The sequence below is a fragment of the Morus notabilis genome, unplaced genomic scaffold (genome assembly GCF_000414095.1).
Source record: "Morus notabilis unplaced genomic scaffold, ASM41409v2 Scaffold314, whole genome shotgun sequence".
Taxonomy (NCBI): Eukaryota; Viridiplantae; Streptophyta; class Magnoliopsida; order Rosales; family Moraceae; genus Morus; species Morus notabilis.
The window spans coordinates 966,662-990,180 of NW_010360279.1; the positions used below are offsets into that span (position 1 = coordinate 966,662).

Sequence of the window (23,519 nt, forward strand, 5' to 3'; positions counted from 1 at the left end):
ACATAAAAAAAAAAAAAAAACGTGCAGAACGGATGAGGATGAAGGAAATCCAAGTTTACTTGAGGATGAAGGAAATCCAAGTTTCCTTGCAAATTAAATTGTTAGTAAAAAAAAAGGATATACATCATACAATTAAATCAATCAGTTTAAAATAAGGGATAAAAGATAAATTTTAGAAATTGGGAATATTAAATACCTAAAAATTTAAAATGCACAAATTGAACCCCTTTATGGTCCTTTAGTTCAAAAGATGAGTCTATTGTCTCATAAAATCATACGGTGATTAAATACAATTTTTAAATCCCAAATTCAAATAAAAAAAATGTCAACGCCAAATTTAAAAAGGATCATTTTAATTTCCCATAAGGTCATATACCGAGAAATTATCCAAATACAACTTTCAAATACAAATTTTAAAGTAAAATTTCAAATCAAATTTTAAGACATCTTTGAATTCCTTATATGGTCATATATCGGGGAGTTCTCCAAAATCAAAATTTAAATTCAAGAACTACGATTGACTTGATTCCCTATCAGATGCGTAGACAATCTAAAATTTATGTGCAGTTTCAAGATCAAATTTGACCCTAAAAATCCTCATAATAGACAAAATAAAAACAAAACTAAATCAAATTTCAAAGTGCGTCAATTTCTCATAAGGTCATACACCGAGGAATTATCCAAAATTTTCAAACGCAAAATTCAAATTACAAGTGGCTTGATCCCTTAATGGGGTATGTAGGCAACTCAGCTAAATTCACTGAGTTCAGCCGTAATTTTAAATCAACCCAAATTTTACAAATTCACAAAACAAAACAAAAATTGAATTTACCGTTCTAATTGGAATCAAAAGTTTTTCCCTTATACCAAGAGATTGTAATTAAAAGGTTAGTCTTATAATCTTGAATGAGTCAAAATAAATATAATAAACTCCTATACTAATTAAATCTAATTATGTTATGTGTGAAATATTATTTTATTGTTAATAAATATTTTTACTCAACAAGGTAATTTTCAGTTATAAAGTATTTGGTTTATTTTATCTCTGAACTTGTTTAAAATTGATCCCACTAAGGTATAAGATTATACCAGTTGGAAATAAGCGTGTTTAGATTATGTTGCATGTAATTTTCATTCTACACATCCATGCTTGATCCATATTGTTCAGTTATATCAATATACGTGACCATTGATGGGTTTAGTTATGATAAATGTAGTGAAAGCCGTTTTGATCTTATGTTGATATGATTGATGGACCAGATTATTTTAGGATGCATTCAGTAATGATAACAAAATTCTGAGTACTCATAAAATTATTTTTAATGCACAAATATAAAGTAACACATATAGCTTAAGTGAGAGATTGTTGGGTTTTAATTAACCATGTGGGCTTATATATTAATTATTGTATTAGGTTAAGCTCATTTAAAGTGATCAAATGAGGTTTTAAGTATTTTGGACTTTAATGCATCTAATTAAGTGTGCCTTTTACGTATAGAGACCAAATCATCATTTCTATTTTTATGATGGGCGCAATTAAAAATAATGAAAGTTAACAGCAAGATTTGTGATTTGCTTCCATGACTGATTTAGATATGCTTTCACTTTAGATCATAAAATTTTAGTGATCCAAGATGAACAATCTAGTATTTGGTAAAAATTTTCATATCCTAAAGTACTTTTCTAATATTTCCATCACTGGTGTGTCTTAATTTGAAGGCTAATAGTTACAGCTGTCTTTAGGGAAACGTCATATTCTCTCTTCATTTTCAACTGTTTTAGGGAAGCAGAGGAATTTCGAAGCTTTCGATGGTGAGGAATATAAGACACAACCCATGTTCCTATATCCTATTTTCTTATTCAATGAGAAACCCATTCCAGAAGCACAATCTTTTTCATTTCCCTTTTCTGTCTTTTTTTTTTCTTTTTGGATTTTGAGACTTGATAAGAACAAGTTTCATGTGGGTTTTCATATAGTCATTTTTCTTTCTTAATGTTTATGATTAGTGCTAAAAAGAGGAAAATCTGATGAACAGATTGGCTTTACTGAAGTTTGGTTTGAATGCTTCTTGCTCCGGTTGTTATTGTTTGTGTGAAACTTTCATGTGATTCTTGTCAAAGTAGAAAGGAGGGCATTGGTTGGACTATAAAGGATGGGATCTTCGCCAGGTGAGAAATACTTGGGTTTCTTCTACTTAGGTTTCCTGTTTCTGAATCATAGAAAATCGCCTGATTTTAATCTTAATTGTAACTTTGATAAAGCTGAACTTCTTCCAAGTTGTAGTTTTAGTTTGGCAGTCCTAAAAAGCTGCTGTAGAGTTCTGAGTCTTTTTGTTTCAGCCCCAAGATCAAGTTCGGAGTAGGAATTTTAATGGTGGAAATTGAGGGGGCTCGCGTGTACCTTTTTTTTTGTCGTTTTACTAATAACCGTAAGTTTTAGTTCTTTGGTGTATGCTTCATGATATAATTTGAACATGGGAATGAGTTAACTGTAAGTTAAAATTGTGGAGACAAACTCTCCAGATGAAATGACTTAAGTTAAGTAGGACGAAAAATAAATACATGCATTATAGGTTTAGTAATTCAAGTAATCAGAGTGATAAAATTTCTTTAAATAGTGTGGAGATTGAGACTTCTAAAAAGTTTAGGTACTTTAGGTCTATAGTGCAGTACGAAGAAGATATAGAAGAAGATATTCAACATAGGATTAAGGCAGGGTGGGTTAAGTGGAAGAATACTATGAGAGTTTTATGTGATGACAAGATGCCTATTAAGTTGAAATGAAAGTTCTATAGCACTGTAATCCACCCAGTTATGTTATATGATAGTGAATGTTAGGGCATTAAGAGACAACATGTATCTAAAATGAGTGGGGCAGAAATGATTATATTAAGATGGATGAGTGACCACACGAGAATGAATCGCATAAGAAATGACGTTATTCGTAATAAAGTAGGTGTAGCACCAATAAAAGATAAGATGCGCGAAGGCGCTTGAGGTGGTACGGACATGTCCAACGTAAACTGCTAAAAGCACCAGTTTGTACTTGAGAGGACATTCTTATACCTAATACTAGAAGAAGGAGGAGTGGTATAATACTAGGAGAGGGAGAAGTATACCAAGAATTACGTGGACTGAAATCATTAGGAAAGACATTCTAGATCTAGGCCTTCAAGAAAGTTTAATTTCGAACAGAACCTAAAAAAGTAAAATTCATATAGCCGACCCTAAATAAGTGAAATTCATATAGCCAACCCTAATTAAATTAATCCAATTAAATTGAGATTAACGCTTGTTGTTGTCCTTTTACTAATAACACTGGTTTAGGTTATGTCAGATCCTAACTTTGCACTGATTCTTACTCTTTTTACCTTTTGTTGATTCAAGTATTAAAATATTTAGTCTTGACAATATATATTCATTATTGAATGAAAAGAGAATCTCCCAATTAGTTTTATAAGGAAGTTTGTCAAAATTGAAATCTCGGTGAAATATAGTCTATTAGAACCTTTTGGTTGAAAACTGATTGAACGTAGGGAAATTTAATTAAGAGGAGTGGGAATGAACATGACTAAGAACTGTACTTTTTTTTTTTTTTTTAAAAAAAAAGCTACCTCTTAGACTCCCTAGCTTAGACCCCTATCCTTTCATTCCTTCAATGATAATGTGTAATGAATTAAAAGCCATCAACAACGGCAGAAGAGTTTAACTCTTTTACATGAGTTATAGATAGCAACTAAAGTTATGGATGTTTCTTTCTAATTTAGGGCAAAAAACTTCCCCAGCTTAAAGTAATTAAACATTTTCTCTGTGTTTATGCGCTGATATATATACAAAACCTCTTCACATCCATAACTAAATATGACAATACAAAGCAACTTTTCGTGTTCTTTACAAATTGATGTTATATGACAATGAAGGATTGAATTAAATATTTTGCTACACTACACGTCAATTGATCTGTTGTCATATAACGGAGAACATTGCTATATATATATATATATATATATAAACATATGTATTTTATATATTGTAATCACCTACCGCGCAATGACTGAGCTGCAAAAGCAAGCACGTGTCTTGCACGTGCTGCTCTTTCTAGTTACTAATAGAAACACACATAAATAACAGAAAACTTGTAAATTTGGTGCACGTATTATTATGAATGTAAGGACAGTCACTGAATATATGATTGGCCGGTGATATCAATGTCTCTGTCACCTGTAGAAGGTGGAGGTGTATGCTTGGGCCGGGTTTCAGCGAATTCAACTGGGCCGTCAGCACTCTGGGTTTCACTGGCTGGTGTCTTATTCCCCGGTGGCTCTTCTGGTTGTCCCTCCTCGGTGCCGTACATTCCACCGCCGTAGGCGCAGCGGGTTACCGGCTCCATCGGTGATATGTTGGGCGGTTGCTCATGGGCCTCGGCCTTATGCTTTGTCTCTTCTCTTATTTGGCTCTCCCTCTCTGCCTCCACTTTCTTTTGCTGATCATCTTGAATCTCCTTCTTTTCCATCATCACTGTTTTTTGCGGTTTTCTTATTCTATCAGCACTTGAGATTGAGAGTCGTCTATCTATGTATATGGTTTCTAATTTTCTATCTAAATTTTCGTTAGTTTTGCCGTTTTTAAACTCTTTTTAGTGCCTACGGTTTCTGTATAACATTACACGTGGAAGCCTTTGTGACGTGGTGAGAACATGAGCTGCCTCGTCACTGACGGCATGCAAAATGTCTACGTGCATCAACCATACACCTCAGCGCCTGTTATTCACATTTGTGGTCGTTGTGGTTTTTGACGAGTTTATTCTTTCAATTTCATTAGTCGTTTAATTTCTGACTTCCAACAATCTGAAAAGACGTAACTATTAACTACCTCGTTATTGCTATATATTTTCACAAAATTACTAAACTTAAACGTGATTTGGCCGTGTCGTTTATGATTATCATGGTAACATATTACATATTCTCTCTTTTCTTCCCCTTTTTAATATTTTTAATGGATCAAAACAGCTTGCAGCTATCTCTCCATTTTTTTGTGCTTTACATGTTCTTTTTTCTGTTCCCGTAATAATTTCACTCTTTCTTTTAAAAGGTGACAACGCAACATTATTCGGTAGGCATAAACTCATGCACAATATAGGTTAAACCAGCCAGAAGTCACTCTCAAACGGTCATATATATATATATATAATATATAGTTTATTCTCTTAGGTAGTAGCCGTTTCATTTGAGAAAAACCATCCACTTTTATAATGTCTCTCTTATGTTAACTACCACAAATAAAGACTATACATGAACTTTAATTTATACATGAACCTTATATATATAATTAGTTTCATTCCTCTATTCCTCATGTTCTGGCCAGAAACTAACAATGGTACATTTAACAGGAAAAATAAAAGAAAAAGAGAAAAAAAAGGAAATGATAAAAACGTGCGAGACATTCTTCAAAGATATATTTACACACAAAGATATATATATGTATATATATATATATATATATATATATAAAGCGAGAGTAAAGATGCCTTCTCATCATCTCCACGTGGGATGACTCAACACCAATATACTAACGTGGAAACCCCTCCTAATTAACCAACACTTTCAATGCATAATACCGTGGTTGTGACAATTGTGACAAAACGGAAGGAGAATCTCTGAATCATCAATGTATACCTGATTTTTTTTTTAATTAAAAATATATACCTGAAATTCTTATCTCAAATGCTCACAACTACAACACTTAACGACAACTTCTTTGGTACTCTATCTGTCATGTTCATGTCTACTATTGCACCCCAAGCATATGAGATAATTCTTATAAATATTCCTCCAAAATTAGGGGAAGATGGAGAGGAGTGATCCGTTAAACTGAATTAGTTGTTGGGCTTAATTATTTAATACCATTTAACGCTAAGTCATCATCATGGAAGGTTGGCGGTGCATGATGTTTACTTAACACGTTTTTGATAAAGAAATTAATGTAATGTATTTATTAAATGGTGTGGTGATTTTAAAAGGGGAAGCTGTTTAATTATGTCCTCTTTATTTGCAAACCATGGATTTTAAAAAGTTGATTTATATCTCTGCCAATACCATGCTTATACATCTTTTATAAACTCTTCTTAAAAATAAATAAATAAATCTACAAGACAAAGTCTTTGCATTTTTTGGTCTCGTGCGGTTAATTTGGCCATTATGTATCACTTGACCATAAAGAATGAATTTCGATCTGCTGGCAAGCTCAGCATCCAATGAAAAAGGGGTTCCAAAGACCACCATATATATATATATGCTTAAACCTTCTATTTCAAGTATCTCTTTTACAAAATATAAACAAAGCTCTTCTTTGTTTTATGATTTAACAATATACAAGTTGCATGATGTATAATTTTTCCCCTCCGCAAAAGGAGGCTTAAATCTTAATGAGTAAATAATAATAGAGATATGGGAATCAGCTGATCATAATATTAATTAGTTTGACTTCATAAAGATTTTACGAAATAATTTTTCGTAATAATCTTCTTCATTAATGTTATGTGCTGCCATATATGATCTTCCTCGAGCCCCTGTATATACAAAAAATTCTCAAATTCCAAGAGAAAATACGCTGGCACAACCCGCACGCGTTAACAAATTATTAAAAACTACCGAAACACTAAATTTGCATTAATTATGTATCGCACAGATTAATGCGCTGTGTTTTGGTCCACTTTCCAGACCTGTCATATATATTAGTGACAGCTGATTAAAAGTGAAAATCATTCATACGTGTTCTATTAGGCACTTTCTTCATTCGTTTATTTCGCTGATTCAAGTTTAAAATTTAAATTTTATTACAATAAAAAACTCTTATAAATAATCGCATTTAACTTTTTTGCTACAGTAAAAAGTTCACATAAAATCACATCTCAACTCGAATCAGTGAAACAAACGAGGCAAACTACCTAAGTTCAAATTTGATCAGAAAAAAAAAAAACCAAGTACCAATGAATAAAATTTCTTTCATCTTTTGTTTATCAAATGCCATGTTCTTATTACTGACAAAATTTATGCATCATGCCATTGAGATTAGCCATTTAAATAACATGTTTGGTTTTGATAATTCCATTTGACAAGAATTCACGCGTCTTCTCTCAAGTCAATTGTCATAGAGAGAGCGCAAAAGGGTCAGGATCAAAGTGCCACGCTTGCATCAGGATCAGTAACAAGCTGGTGAAGGAAAAAAAAAAAAAAAAAAAAAACCCTAGACCTTGATGACTGCTAAACACCACAATTAATAAAAAAAAAATGCATCTGTCTCTTCTTCTTCTCATAAGACGCGTACAGATTCGATATTATTTAGCCCTATTTTAGGACCCCTGTTTAATCAATGAAATTTATTTGAGTAAACTTGTATCGAATCTTTTCCATTTAATGGTAAATCTGGATATTTTTAAAACGAAAAGGCAAATAAAAGACGGGAAAATACTAATGATCTTGTAATTAATGCATGGTGTTAAATATTGGCTTCATTTGTTTTATGAATTTGAGTTTTTAATTTAAATTGAGATATGATATTTTTTAAGAGTTTTTAACTGTAGCAGAAAAAATTAAATATGTTATTTTTTAAAAATTTTAACTGTAAAAATTTAAAATTTAAAATTCAAATTAAATGAATGAGACCTAAAAATATCTTTAGAACCCGTTTAGTTCGCTGATTCGAGTTTTAAAATCGAGTTGAGATGTGACTTTATGTGAAAATTTTTTACTGTAATAAAAAAATTAAATGTAACTATTTTTAAAAGTGTTTTACTATAATAAAACTTAAATTTTAAACTCAAATCAGTGAAGCGAACTGCCCCGTTTATTTCGTCGATTTGAGTTTAAAATTCGAGTTTTGTTATAGTAAAAAGCTCTCAGAAACAGTCACATTTAACTTTTTTACTACAATAAAAAATTTTCATATAAAATTATATCTCAACTCAAATTAAAAATTCAAATCAACGAACTAAACAGCCGGAGTCTCCAACATTATTCGAGAAGAAATTGTGCGTTGGGAGTTGTCATAAGTTCTTGCTTTGGGCCGCAACTCCCAACAGTTACACAGAGGATCCGCGAGTGCCAGCTTGTCCATATCACGTGGTGTCCCCTCTCCACGGGAACCGCTAACACCATTACCTGCCTCGGTTTTCACCCCCTCTCTCTCTCTTCTCTCTCTCTCTCTCTACTCAATTCCCACATGATTACCTCTCTCACAGCTGTCCATTTTCCCGGATCCAGTCTCCCTGGTCCCTGCCCTCGTGTGTATATACTGATATATACATATATGCATTCTCCTTTCTTTGTATACTCCAGCCTCAACCCTTCCTCTCTTCGCCAAACCGAATCAAACGACAACAAAAACCAAATTCGCCAAAAAAAAGAAAAACGACAATGGTGGGCGTTTTCCGTCGCTCCCTTTCTTTCAATCCCAGCCGTCCATCACCAAAACAGCCGATATCCCATCACACAAGATCAATCAGTCTTCCGTGCAGATCTCACCCGTTGATTTCCCAGCTCAGGGACAAGATCACCGATCTTCACTCCTGGTCCGAAGCCACTACCAGCTCCAGAACCTCGGCTTGGCTCTGCGACGGCTTGAGCCGGCTCAGAGACCTCCACGACTGCCTCGAGGACATCCTCCAGCTCCCCCAGACGCAGGAGTCCCTCCGCCGCCAGCCCCACTCAGTCGAGAAGCTTCTAGAAGATTTCCTCCGCTTCGTCGACGTGTACGGAATCTTCCAGACCTCGATTCTAGCTCTCAAGGAAGAGCAGTCGGCGGCTCAGGTGGCCATAAGGAAACGAGACGAGTCGAAGACGGCTCTTTGTCTGAAAGCGAGAAAGCGAACGGCCAAGGAAATGAGGAAGCTTGTAGCGACCGTCCGATGCATCGAACGGCTGGCATCACCGGTGGTTTCCGTCGGCGACGCTGAGCTTGCCGATGCCATTGGGGAGGTGGTGGAGGCGACGGTGACGGTTTCCGTAGAGCTGTTTAACGGAATTGCAGTGTCGCTTGGGCCGAAGAAATCGTCGGCGTGGAGCTATATAGGGCTGATTAGGTTGAAGAAGAAAGCGAAGAAAGTTAATTATGTTAATGTAATTAGTGAGGAAGGGATTAAGGAATTTGAAGAAGTTGGGACGGAGTGTTTGGTGGGATTGAGAAAGAAGAGCGACGAGGAGATCAGGAAGGCATCCATGAAGATGCGGGAATTGGAAACCTGTATTGGCGGGATTGAGAATGGCGGCGAGAGGATTTTCAGGAGTTTGATTAACGCAAGAGTTTCGCTTCTCAACAGTCTCACACAATAATTTTTTTTTTTTAAATGTAATATTATTAACTCCGAAAGAAGCAAATTAAAGATGTTAGAGATGCAATTTTTATTTTTCTCTTGATTTTTTTATTTATTTTTTTGGCTCTACAGCGATTCTTTCTGTAAAGTGGTTGTTCTTTTTTTTTTTTTTTCCAATATTTGATACAAATGATTTATTGCTTCCTATTTTCAATATTACTCAATTTTGTTCCTCTTCCTCCTTTTAAAAATAAAAATGAACCTAAATTCAAAAAGAAAAAACGGATTCATATCGTTGTTGTTATGTACGGTGATTAATGATTACCGGCCTCGTGCGAGAGGATTCTGAAGCAATACGCGGGATTATAGCATTAATTCAAGCAAAGAACAATATGAAGTGTTCGTTTAGTTCATTAATTTGAGTTAAAATATAATTTTATATAAAAATTTTTTAACGTAATAAAAAAATTAAATCTGATTATTTTTTAAAATTTTTTACTGTAATAAAATTTAAATTTTAAACTTGAATCGGTAAAATAAACGGGACATTTGTAAATTGTGATCACTCTTACCATAAGCATGACTAATATTGATCTGATTAGAGGATACAATCAATCTATATAGACAGGTTTTTTTAGTAGGAAAAAAATAAATAAATCTTCACGTGAAATTGCATGGTTAAACGATAAAACTACAAAGTGGGCCTATTACTGAACCATTTACACGTGGCACGCATGGAAATTAGTACTATTACGCAGAATGTTTTTGGCTATGAAAAGAGGTAATATGCGAAATAAAAAAATCATAAATATTTCAAACATATTTTACATCGGAGACTACATAAAAAAGTTCCGATCTGCTGCCGGCGGGCGCACATGGTTGCATGTTAACAGTTTTCGTTAAAGGCTAATGCTATCATGATCATCAAGTATAATTAGCTTGGTTTGCACATTAATTAATAAAACAAGAAAGCACGTGGTTTGTCATACTTAATTGAATCACATAAAGTTATTATGACCCGTTTAGTTCTCTGATTCGAATTTTTAATTTGAGTTGAGATGTAATTGTTTATGAGAGTTTTTGATTATAATAAAACTCGAATTATAAGTAGTTTCAATAATTCCTTCATCATAAGTTATGCTCTTAATGGTAAAGAATTAATTAATAAAGACTACTATAAAGCTTCCTATCATTGAATCTGCTGTGACTGTCTATCCTCAACTTGTTGATATGGAATGTTGGATTCTCCACCGCCATTGACAACCAAAAATAGCTCGACGCTGCTTTGGCTGGGATCCCAAATGGTGGTCCCTTAGGCCAAATTGTGTCTTCATGGATAGAGGCCATTATTAGGAGCTTTAATAGTTATACAACCTATTTATCCCAATAATTACTTATCAAAATACAATACAAAATAAAATACAATAAAATAAGATAAGATAAAAACCTATCCACCAATAATTTATCTCTCGAACTCATTTGATAATTCTCTAATACCGATATCATAAATGAGTAAAAAGTTTAATATAAATCTTTAGGAACTTAATTGTGGCCTTCATTTCAAGATTATTAAAAAGTACTCTTAATTAATTTCTTATTATTGCAATTGTATAGTATCAAATTTTATATTCAAAGGTATCTTGGTCATTTTTTTAGTGAAAATAGTTTGTTGACCAAGAAAATATATACATTTAACGCTAATTTAAATTCAATCTAAAGGTACATTTACAATGTTTGAAAGCCAAAGATATATTTTTTTGAATAAATCTAAAATTTATGGCAGAAAAATTAATCAAAAAAGCTTTTGATTCAGTAAATTACAAAGTTGTTCTCTTAAAATTTGTTTGTTTTAAACTTCTTAGAAGTTATATTTTGAATTTTGTCCCCATGCTTTAATTTATCTCGTGTTGCACATTGATTCCAAACCCTTTGTTTGGTATTTATTCTTTCACATTAACATCAAAACAAAATATTATATAGTATATGGATATACCATTTCGATCTTCTCTCAAGAAAGAATAAGAATCATCTAAACCCGTCACTAAAACATAGCGGGTTTCACTCCAAAGTGAGCCTCAAAAAGTACTTCAAAATACCATTTTTCCAAATTAAAGTGTCATTTTTCCAACTGTAAAATTCAAATAACAAGCGATATCTTTGTAACTTTCAGCTTGATTGTTGCTATCTATAGACTTTTTAAATTCATGTTATAATTATACGGTTTTTTTCTTTGCATATAGTCTCTTTTGTGCCTTTTTCCTCTCATGTTGAAAATATTTAAAGATTAAATCTAGTTTTAAATTCATTGAGAATTGGACCTTTTTTTTTTTTTTTTTTTTTTTTAAATTTTAGTTGATCATACTATGTAGTCTATGCTGACACTTTGTTTTATAGGTTGGTTTATTTTTGGATTTCTGAATGAATAAGCTAGAAAGCCAAAGAAAAAAAAAATCCACAGCCATTTTTTTTTTTTTTTTTTTAAAAAAGACCGTCGCTGCTACGTTTTTAAGAAGTACTTTTGATTTGGCCTTTCACCATGTTGCAATCAATTATTGTGGTATGAAGTATTTTCCACAGAACTCGACAAAAGACTGTTTTTGCCTTTCTGGCATATTTTGAAGGTTAAAAAATTTCGAACGTAAGAGAAACGAAAAGTAGTGGATAGATTGTTCTTTTAAGTGGAATGCTATGTAGGACGAATATTTATATGCAACACTCTTACAAGGTCTAGAATCTGTTTATAACGTTTTTAAAATGATTTAATGAGATTATTTTGAGAATTATTTTAAAATAGTTTTTGATTAATTTATTAAAAGATTATTTTGAGTATAATAAAAAAATAAAATTGTGTTTAGTTATAATTATTAATTAATATATTATAATATTATTGATAAGTATTAATAAATAAAAACATAAAAAAATAACTTTTAACCGTTTTTTTAATTTCTTTACAAAAATCATTTCACTGTTTTTTATTTTTATTTTTGTTTTCAAAACAATTGCTAAATTAACACGATTTAGAGACCGTTTTTATTTTCGTGCCTTAAAAAATGTGTAAAAACATTTTCAAAAATAAATAAAAATTAATCATAAATGCACCCAATATGTTACACAAGGTAAAGGTTGGGGACCGAAACCAATGAAGCAAAAACATGTAATAATAATAATAATAATAATAATAAAATAAATAAATAGAAACTAATAAGTAATAAATAAAGCTATACTAAAAGTACTTCTAAAGCTACAAAATTCTTCATATTGTTATAATTTTTTATCTGATTGCTGATCAATGCTTGTATATAAAAATTTATTGGAACAACTCTTCTTTCCAAAGTTTGCTTATGCTTGGATTTAAACCTCTCTTTTTAGTAAGAACATGTTTCATTTGAAAAAACGGAATTTTGTTTTTGCTTTTTAGTTGTACTGTTATATGATCGTTGTTTTTGAATGTTGGCGTTTTTGAGCGAATTCGTATTCAATTAGGTACGTGCGCAAAACGCTAAAATTATTGGGAGACAAGATTCAACATTGAGCTCCAATGTACTAATTATTCTATTGCAAAGATTATTACGTTGTCAAAGTTTAAATTTCACGTTCCGAAGTGGACAAGAGAAATATTCGGCTTTTGAAATCAGAAAATTGTCTTATTCTTTAAACAAACAGGCCGCGGCCCACGAGGCCGACAGGGATTCGTCAACAACACGCTGAAAAGTAAGACGGGCCATGCAATGCAAAGCTTTGTAAGGACGTATTTTGGGCTCCACTCCCCTTCGTGACAACACACCAACCTGATTAAGAGAAGGAAAAAAAAAAAAAAACGAAAAGACATCAACAATTACAAATGCATATGCAAAAATTCAAAAGTTACAATATAAGGTCATTTTCAAACCACCGCGGAGATTGGCAATCATTCTTCAGCACTTCCATGCACGTTATGGGCTGTGAAAAAAGTAAAAGCATTTGAAATCACATCAGTAATTTTTTTTTTAACTCATAGACAATTGACAATCGACTACCAAAACTAAACTCATAAACAACTGACAATCGACTACAAAAACTTTTTAAGATGAGGTAATATCATGACTCAGTTAAGTGATCATACCGGTACGAATATAGGATTTTAAATCAGAGTGATTCTAATTACGATTATAATCAGAACCATAATTCATGATTTTGAGTTCAAATCAGAATCAAAAGTTTAAATCACCTTGAATTAAGAGGGTGGTGGTTTTAGAATCATGATTTGAGTTAGTTTAAAACATCACATTATATTATAAATTATTATTTATAATCATCTAAACTAAATACTGATTCTAAATCATGATTTAAAATCATTATAAATAAACACTAATTCTGAACCAAGATCCAAAATCATAATTTTAAATATATCTACCAAATGTACCCTAAATTGCTAGAAGATAACTCCGTTAACACAAATTTTTTTTTTTTTTTTTTTTTGAAAATTGTGTAGGCAACATTTGAAATCTGTGATTAACTTCAACAACATATGATTGAAGGCAAGCAAATTTTGTGGGGACCTTTGTTGAAGAGTGTTATATGTAATCATGTGAAAGTTGGTTCTTTTACCATGAATGTATATATTTATACGTAAACTGATAGAAAGACTGGCTCTTCTGGGAATTAGGATTAAAGGTAGCATGAGAGGACCATGACCCCCCATTCCTTCTGGTTCTTTACTATTGTATTATTTATCTTCTTCCACCTCAAAAGCAAAACCATGAGAAGCCAAATTTTACTGAGTTGGAATTCCACCGGGTCCTGCTTTTGAGATAGTGTGTCCCGTTCAAAACTCCTGTCTGAGACATTACTGTTGTTTAGTTTAAGGTCCCGTTTATTTTATTAATTTGAATTTTGTTATAGTAAAAAATTTTCATAAATAGTTTAATTTAATTTTTTTATTATAATAAAAAACTCACATAAAATTACATCTTAATTTAAATTAAAAATTTGAATCGACGAACCTTAAATTTAGGAGACATTTAGTAAGGAGATTCATAGCATGATTTGAAGCATGGTTAATAATTTGCTACACTATTTTTTCTAACAAAAAATACATATAAATTAAAAATAATTTTAAGGTCTCATTTATTTTATCGATTTGAATTTTATTATAGTAAAAAATTATCACAAATAGTTATATTTAATTTTTTTATTACAATAAAAAATTCTTACATAAAATTACATTTTAATTCAAATTAAAAATTCGAATCAACGAACCCTAAATTTAGGAGACGTTTGGTAAAGAGATTCATACTATAATTTAAAATATGGTTAATAATTCGTTATAATATTTTTTTAACAAAAAATATACATAAATTAAAAATAATTTTAATCTTATAATTTTAATTCATAAATTAAATGTGTCCGGTGAAATAATTGGATTGGAATTACAAACGGTTAATCTTTGCCAATAGACAAAAAAAATAATGGGATGCTTTTTGTTACGAGTTATGATTATTAGAATTATGATCGTTTGAAAATAAAATCGCACGCTTTTGCTTAATGTCAAATTCACAATAAATTACCCATCATTGCTTTTTAGTTTGTCAGTTTTTCTTTTTGGTTGTAATCTTTTTCTTTTGGTCTAATAACCGAATATATTAACGTATTCGTGTGCGTCCTACAAGGGAGATTTCACTATACATTAGTGGTATCAGTGCAAATACTCCAGTGTAATAATGATAGAAAGCAGGGATGTCATTGCAAAAAAAAAATTTCCAAACAAGAAAAATTGAGACGTTATGAAATATGTTTGAGACAGTACCATATTTAGCACACAGTATGCACTTAAACTATGCCGCCAGACATTCCCTCTTCCGAGCCAAACACAAACACAAAGCACAAAAGTGGTCCTTTTCCATTCCCGAACACAAGCATAAATACGACATTAAATTAACAACAACAGAATAGAAAAAAGGAAAAAAAACAAACCACAAAACAAAACATTTAACTCAAGTGCATATTGATTCAAAAACCCGAGACTCAGAGAGAAGCCAGAAGTGAGAAGCCAAAAAGCATTTCCCATTCTCACTGTCTAAATCTCTGTCGGAGAAGTGTCCTTAGTTACTGAATTCTGAATCTGATTGGGCGTGGTTTTGGGCCTTCAGAGACGGCCATGGGCTGTGCCAACTCGAAGCTCGACGACCTCCCGGCGGTGGCCCTCTGCCGTGACCGCTGCAAGTACCTCGACGAAGCTCTCCGCCATAGCCACACCTTCTCCGACGCCCACGCCGGCTACTTAGACTCCCTCAAAACACTGGGCCCCACTCTCAACCGCTTCTTCGCTCATAACGCAGATCACCACCAAGCCAGTGTTAATGGCGCCGAGCCTCCGAAACCTTCTCCGCCGCCGGAGAAATCCCGCTCGGATTCCGTGGACGATGGGGCCGACAAAGATCGGGTTAGTTTCCTCACTGAAGACGAAACCCAGGGCTTAATCACTCACAATTTCGGCTTCTCCAGCTCTGTTAATGGCGGCTCGGCTCCTTCGAAGCCGCCGCCGTCGCCTCCACCGGCTTCGATTGGCTCGGCGTGGGATTTTCTGAACCTGTTCGACACGTTCGAGAGGTACGAGCGTTTGTACATTTCGAATTCGGAGAGCGAGCTGAGAGAATCCACGGCGGCGGCGGATAAGGTGGTGAAACCCGAGGGATCAGACGAGAAAACCGGCGCGGGTAAGGCTCAGGCAGCGGAGGATGGAAAAACGGCGACGTACGAGGTTCCGGTGGTGGAGAACAAGATGAAGGAAGAAACGGCTGAGAAGGCAAGCGACTCGGCTGCTTCGGCGACCCCACTTGGCGTCTCGGAAGCTTTGAATTTGATTCAGGTTCTGTTCGTTCAAGCTTCAGAGTCTGGAAATGGAGTTCTCAACTTGCTCTATTATCGTCAGAGAATGCCTCTTAATCAAGGTAATTACTTGTTTTGTTTGCTCACTAAGTTTAAGATTTAGTTTGGTCAAAACTCAAACTATTAAAAAAATATATATTTTTTGTGGGTATTGGTCAATTGTAGATTCTTTTCGTTTGTGTTTTGAGGAAGATATGGGGATTAGTCCACGGAATCTGTCTTCCACTTTAAAGAAGCTCTTATTGTGGGAGAAGAAACTTTATTGTGAAGTCAAGGTAAGATTTTTAATTTCATGTACTGATTTAAATGTCTATCAGAATTATTAGTTATTTTATTTGTGTGGAAGTGAATATGATTTTGACCATCTTTTTTGTAGGCTGAGGAAAAGCTGCGCATAATTCACCAGAGAAAGTTACAGGAGCTGAAATATTTGGATAAAGAGGGTGGTAACAAAGCTCAGAAAGCTAACTCCACTAGAGCCTTGCTGAGAGACTTGACAACTAAATTGAATATTGCTTTTCAGATTGTTGACAGGATTTCAATTGCAATCAACAAGTTGAGGGACGAAGAATTTTGGCCTCAGATCATGGAATTGAACCATAGGTATCATGCCATTATTTCTTGTGTTGTTTAGGGCCCGTTTGGTTCACTAACTTGAACCCGTGAACTAAACGGGCCATTAGTCTTTAAAACAAAAGACAAATTTTGGGAGAGAGTAATCCATAATCCACAATGATAATATGGTAACATTACAAAGTTTTATAGTTTTTGCCTTTGAAGAGGTCTTTTTGAAATTTTGGGACCAAGCTACTTTTGTTATACTAAAAAGTAATGATTTTTTCATCAAGGTTGATACTTTTTGACAAATGGACTCCATACCCAGCATATAAACTACTTTACTTTTGATTTCATAAGCTGTTTGATGTTGTGCAATTGTAGCAATTGTCTCCTGGATTGAGTCCATGCGTCTATGAGTAACTGATTGCAAATATGTGCACTTTGAACAAAGTAGCTGAAAATGGTTCAATTCTGAATTTTGGATTGCAATTATATATGTAATAGTTTGAGCAAGTATTTGTATTTGTAGGTAAGCAAAAAATAACCGTTTGATCTAGCTTTTGCAGGTATTATCTTTCCCTAACTAATTCTGTCTAGTTCAGAAGAGAACTTAACACTTCTTTGTATTCTGTTTTTTCCTTGAAATTGCAATCTTAAAATATAATTGAACTTCCTCTATGGAAATGACCTTGTTGACATAATCCAAAAAGCATAAAATCAAAATGAGTTTGCCTCGAAAGCATTCTCTAAATGAAGATATATCTCAACTTGAATTTTAGGCAGCTCTTTATCGTGGCTGACCTAATCAGTTTGATGTCCTTAGATTACTCCAAATGTGGAAAGCCATGCTAGAGTGTCACAAGTCCCAATACCAAGCGGTTGCAGAAGCGAAAGGTTTAGATGCGATCACATATGATGGAAAGCTGAATAATGCTGATCTTAAAGCCGCCATACAGCTCAAGTTAGAGCTTCAAACCTGGAACTTAAGCTTCTCCAACTGGGTTTTCACTCAAAAGGACTATGTAAAATCCTTGAACGGTTGGCTCGTGAGATGTCTTCTATACGAACCCGAAGAAACACCTGATGGTTTAATTCCGTTCTCTCCTGGTAGGCTTGGTGCACCCCCGGTATTTGTCATCTTGAATCACTGGTCACACGCCATGGATACACTCTCAGAAGCCGAAGTGATTGGAGCAATCCAGGGATTTCTTGCAGCCATAGATCTGTTACTAAAAGAGCACAATGTGGATCTTCAGCAAATAGTCATTGCAGACAAAGAAATTGAGAAGAAAGTTAAGATCTTGGAGAGGGAGGAGCAAAAGATGCAAAAGCTAATGCAGGGTCGAGAGAAGAATATGGTAATCTCGGTCGGTCATACTCATCAGAAAGGGACTAGTTTTGTTAACCACAGTGAAATTATCAGGTATAGTAACTTGCAGTTGGGTTTGAAGCAGATATTTCTGGCCATGGAGAAGTTCATGCAAAATTCCATGCACATATACGAGGAACTTCGCATTCGAATTGAAGAAGTCAGCGAACATGCTTTGGAGACTCAAACTGGTGCATAAATTTTCACACATATAATAAGGTACTTGTCTGCCTTGTTATAAATCAATTTTGCTGGTAACTTCATGAGTATCATTGTTATTGAGGCTGGCTCATTAAATTAATTAACATGGTTATTATACTTCGAAAGGACTAGTTGTTCCTAAATTCCTATCAATGACGCTTATTCCTTTTCACAGTGCCTAACTTTGTGTGAATACTATTATCAGTTTGATTGCTTAATTCACTTGCTATATACGATGTAAAAAAAAAAAAAAAAAGTGTGCAATTTGTAAGTTGGAGTGGTTGGATTCTTAACTGTGACATCATGACCAAAATGTCTCCCAACCCCTTTTCAATCATGAGGGATCTTGTATTTTATATATGTGTTTAGTAAACTTTTTTATGCAGATGCTGTTAGAGAAATTTCTATTATCTCGTTTATTTCACTGATTCAAGTTTTATTACAATAAAAAACTCTCAGAAACAGTTACATTTAACTTTTTTACTATAATAAAAAGCTCTTATATAATATCATATCTCAACTTAAATCAAAAACTTGAATCAGCGAACTAACGGCATGAATTGAACCCTTGCTTTAGATGTCATTATTCTCATTGGGCACTGAAATTAAAATATAATACAATATTCGACCATGCTAAAAAGTCAAAGGAGTCTGCTTAATGGCTTAACGATATTGATTTGAAGGCAAGGGGAAAGAAAAAATAACAAGCAGTTATCATCATTATTATTATTATTATTATTATTATTATTATTATTATTGAAAGGGTTGAAATTCTATTATGGAGAAGAGTCAGAAGACATTCTTTTTTGGTATTTTTATTAGAAAATTGTTTTTTTAACACGTCGTGGAAGTTAATTGACCTTTTGGACCAACGTGGATCAGCAGAAGACAGGTTGCGTGGTGCATATGCCCCCCAAAGAAAAAAAAAATTGAGAAGTTTGAACAGTTGACTAGTTGTTTGGGCAGGGGCATATTGTGTAATTAGAATAATATATTTCGACTTGGACCGTGGGGTCATTTGCACATTGTAAGGATCGATCTGTCTTTTTCATCCGCGGAAATCCAATACATAAAAAAAATTCGAAGATCCCAAACGGATTACGTTTGTTTTGTAAATAAAGCCGTAAGGTTTTTTGCTTTTTTATGGAGTGGTTTTAAGAAAGCGTTTCCTGTTGACCTGAGAAATATTTAACTCAAATTAATTATACATTCATGGCTTGGATTGGAGCCTATATAATACAATAACGTAATTAATGGGTTGCGTGCTTATGAGATTAATGGTAAAAAAGTAATAAGTGGCAAAAAGTGCGAAAGAGATGTGCAAGGCGGCAATGTCCAAAGTCACTCCAAACAACCAAGAATACGTGGATCACAAAAAAATAAATAGCCTTTTCTATTTTGTCTTATTTTATATTATACATATAGAATATGAATATATATGTATATATATACACGTGTGTGTACGTATATCATCCTCCAAGTCGTCCTCCACACGCACCGCCGCGTTTTCATCTCAAACGCCGGTTATGACTCATCGTATCATTTCCTTTGCCAACCCACAAGTTTTCGCAACTTCCACAACCTTACACTGTTTACAATTAACCGTAAAAGGACTAAAATGGAAAATCCTCAATTTACGTGGGTCAATCACAATGAGAAAGTTCAATAAATATTCTTAATTCGGAAGATGCATGAACAAGTGAAAGAAATACACTGGCAATGACAACAGAAAAAGAAAAAAGAAAAAAAAAAGAAATTAATGGTCAAGCCCAAGTAAATATCGTGACACACAATAAACATGGAAAAAAAATCATTTACGTATTTTATAAGTTTAGTTTAACACTTTAATGTATTATGTTGTTTTAACGAACTCATTTATATCATAATTTAAAAAACTACGGGAAAAAAAAAATCATTTACGTATTTTATAAGTTTAGTTTAACACTTTAATGTATTAGTATTATGTTGTTTTAACGAACTCATTTATATCATAATTTAAAAAACTACCATTGTGGAGTTTATTTTATTTTATTTTATTTATTTATTGAGAATACAGACTTATCTTCTCTTTTAGTCTTAAAACTAAATTAAAAATAAAAAAAAACCATTATTTTTTTAAAAAAGAAGTTTTTCATATCCCAGCTCAAAGAAAGAGTTTTATGTTTTTAGTTTAAAAAATGTTTTTAAAAATAAAAGGGCATAACCGTTATTTCATGCCTTAAAGTAGCTCCTATTTCAACTAATATTCTCTCTATAACAAATTATAAATTGCTTCAATGAGATTTCCAGGTACTACTAATCTAATTAATGTACTCCAATGAGATTTCTCACGTACTACTAATTTAATTAATTGTTGAACTACATAATAACAATACTACTATACTAATAACAATGAGACGTTAGATCAGTTTCAATCTTACTAAAAAGGGGACTCTTTAAGGGTCTCTCTAGATTTCCTATGAGAGTTTTATTTTCTTCTCTTTCAGTGTTTAGTTTTCTTCAAAAAAGTCTATGTGCTCGTCGTGTTTTGGATTAAGATGGAAGATATTGTTGGGAAATTGAGATCTCTATTGATTACGGAGGATGAAGAATCGTTGATGGATGTAGGGGCTTCAGAAATGAATGAGAATGTGGGGCTCAAGTATGGCCTTATGGGGAAGATTTTGACTAAATGGCCTTATAATCGTGACATTTTTAAAACAACAATGAAATCCTTATGGCATGTTGATATAAAGGGATTGTGGATTAGGGATTTAAAGGATGGCGTCTTTCTATTTGAGTTTAAGATGGATAAGATGGAGCCCTGGATTTTTAATAAGTCTCTTGTGGTTTTGAAAGAGGCTGATGGGGATGATCGTCCTTGTTAGGATGGTTGGTGCTTTACGCGAATTTTGGCCTAAGTTTACAACCTCCCTTTCAAAGGGATGACTAAAAGTGTGGGAAAGGTGGTAGGAAATTCGTTCAATAAGTGTATTAAAGTAAATGCGGATGAAAAGGGGCGGTGCCATGGTTCGTATATATGGGTTAGAGTATTGCTTGATATTTCTAAACCTCTGCGTAGGGGGGAGAATCCGTTTAGGAGATAATGGAGAGATTGCTTGTGTAGACTTCAAATATGAATGACTCCCTAATTTTTGTTATGGGTACGGTCTATTGGGATGTACCCTCTCAGAATGTCTCATAGTGATGGATGGTGTACAATAAGGGGGATGATTTAAGGTATGGTGACTGGTTGAGAGCACCGAAACCTAACCGTTTTATCCATCGGATTGCCAGGGCTCGTGGAAGGGGATTTCATAGTGGTTCACAATTGTCCCCATGGCGTAGAACGGGTGGCGAAAGTTCTCTTTTGCTGGAAAAAGGTGGCAAAGCCAGTCGGACAGTCGTGGCTGAGAAGAGGGCGGCAATTGTGGAACCGGTTGAGGAACAATCTGAAGATGTGGCAATTTCAGGGTTGGGGAGCTCTCGTTCGTTCAAGAAAGTGTGGAAAGCTATCTGCCGGAAGTCCCTTGATTTGGTCTTTCTTTTAGAAACCAAAGTCTTCTGTGGGAAGGCCAAATCTGTTGTCAGATGTTTGGGGTTTACAAATTGTAGTTTTATTGTGGATTATGTCGGGTTAAAAGGAAGATTAATGCTTATATGGAAGGAAAATGTTTAAGTACAGCTGCTTAATTTTCAAGACCTCATATACATGTGGTTGTCACGAATAGTAAAGGAAAAACTTGGAGGTTTTTAGGAATCTATGGACAGCCAAATAGGGTTGATTGTAAGCAGACTTGGGAGTTGTTGAGGAGATTAAAGGATCTCTTTTATTTGCCTTGGCTCTCTGCGGGGGATTTTAATGAGATTCTCTGCTTTTCAGAGAAAAAATGAGGGAATGAGAAATCTTTAGCTTCTATGGCATAATTTTGATATGCGATTGAGGACTGTGGCCTATCGGATTTTGGTTTCATGGGGCCTTATCTTACATGGAATAGTCAGAGAGAAGACTCTGATAATGTAAAAGAGATATTAGATAGATTTTTAGCTAGTAAGGGTTAGAAAGATTTGTACCCTGATGCTATCAATCATCACCTTGACTTTTGACAATCGGATCATTGTGTTTTGCTATTGGAATTCTTCCATTTTCACCAACGAAAATTGAGACACGAGGATATCAACTTCAGATTTGAACCATAGTGGCTCAAAGACGAAGAGTGCAAGAATATTATCTCTAATTCTTGGTTGTTCAATCTTGGTGAGAGGGGGACTATTGATGGTGTCTTAGGTGGTTTAGAGAGATGTGTTTATGAGTTAGAGTTTTGGAGTTCAAATAAGTTTGGGAATTTACCTAGGAAAATTGCTTAAGTTAATGAGAATTTAGAAAAGTTGTATGTTGGTGATCTTACTTCGGAGGGTTGGAGGAGAATTCATGATCAGGATAATCAATTGGATAGATTATTAACTTTAGAAGAAGATTATTAGTAGCAAAGAGCTTGATCAGATAGCAGGAGATCAAAACACCAAGTTTTTTCATCTGCGAGCTTCAAGAAGGCACGGTAGAATTTAAATTAATAGGGTAGAGGATGACCAAGGAGTATGGCCTACGAGCAAACAGGATAACACAACCATTGTTAAAAATTATTTTAGATTGATTTTCTCTTCGGATAATCCATCAGATGCTGATATCGATTGGGTTACAGGCTTTGCAAGCCAAGTTGTTGATGTTGAGATGAATGTTAAGCTGAATAAGAAATTCTCAGCCCCAGAAGTGAAGAAAGCTTTGTTTCAGATGAGGAGTAATAAGGCACCCAACCCGGATAGTTTCTATGTGGCCTTTTTCCAACATAATTGGGATATCGTTGGTGTGGATGTTAACAGTGCTTGTCTTCATGTGCTTAACAGTGGTGAATCTTTAGAGGGTTGGAATTCTACACATATTTACTTGATCCTTAAGGTCAAATCTCTGAAGAAGGTGGCAGAATTTAGGCCCATTGGTCTATGTAATGTGGTATACAAAATTGTTACGAAGGTTTTAGCCAACTGGTTGAAGCATGTACTCGATAAAGTGATTTCAAAGAATCAAAGTGCTTTTGTCCCGGGTAGGTTAATCTCCGATAATGTTATCGTGACATTTGAATTAATGCAAGCCTTAAAAAGGAAGCATAATGGCAGCGAATGGTGGTTAGCTTTAAAGTTAGACATGAGTAAAGCATATGATTGTGTGGACTAGGA

General features: G+C 33.9%; 3 protein-coding genes across 3 annotated transcripts; 2 read left to right on the top strand and 1 right to left on the bottom strand.

Moving 5' to 3' along the window:
- Positions 1-4,177: 4,177 nt before the first annotated feature.
- Positions 4,178-4,513, bottom strand: LOC21407606. Its single transcript, XM_010096286.2, has one exon. The coding sequence runs from the start codon at positions 4,511-4,513 to the stop codon at positions 4,178-4,180; it is 336 nt and encodes a 111-aa protein (XP_010094588.2).
- A 3,785-nt stretch (positions 4,514-8,298) lies between these two features.
- On the top strand, positions 8,299-9,365 carry LOC21407607. Its single transcript, XM_010096287.2, has one exon. It carries the CDS (start codon positions 8,415-8,417, stop codon positions 9,327-9,329), a length of 915 nt encoding a protein of 304 aa, XP_010094589.1. The 5' UTR covers positions 8,299-8,414; the 3' UTR covers positions 9,330-9,365.
- A 5,846-nt stretch (positions 9,366-15,211) lies between these two features.
- On the top strand, positions 15,212-18,523 carry LOC21407609 (nitrate regulatory gene2 protein). Its single transcript, XM_010096289.2, has 4 exons — positions 15,212-16,239; positions 16,343-16,452; positions 16,554-16,780; positions 17,559-18,523. Exons 1-4 carry the CDS (start codon positions 15,447-15,449, stop codon positions 18,301-18,303), a joined length of 1,875 nt encoding a protein of 624 aa, XP_010094591.1. The 5' UTR covers positions 15,212-15,446; the 3' UTR covers positions 18,304-18,523.
- The last annotated feature ends 4,996 nt before the right edge of the window (positions 18,524-23,519 follow it).

Coding starts and splice junctions, on each gene's coding strand:
- LOC21407606 (XM_010096286.2), bottom strand. CDS start 4,513: ATGGAAAAGAAGGAGATTCAAGATGATCAGCAAAAGAAAGTGGAGGCA.
- LOC21407607 (XM_010096287.2), top strand. CDS start 8,415: ATGGTGGGCGTTTTCCGTCGCTCCCTTTCTTTCAATCCCAGCCGTCCA.
- LOC21407609 (XM_010096289.2), top strand. CDS start 15,447: ATGGGCTGTGCCAACTCGAAGCTCGACGACCTCCCGGCGGTGGCCCTC. Junction 16,240..16,342: donor GAGAATGCCTCTTAATCAAG/GTAATTACTTGT, acceptor GGTCAATTGTAG/ATTCTTTTCGTTTGTGTTTT. Junction 16,781..17,558: donor ATCATGGAATTGAACCATAG/GTATCATGCCAT, acceptor TGATGTCCTTAG/ATTACTCCAAATGTGGAAAG.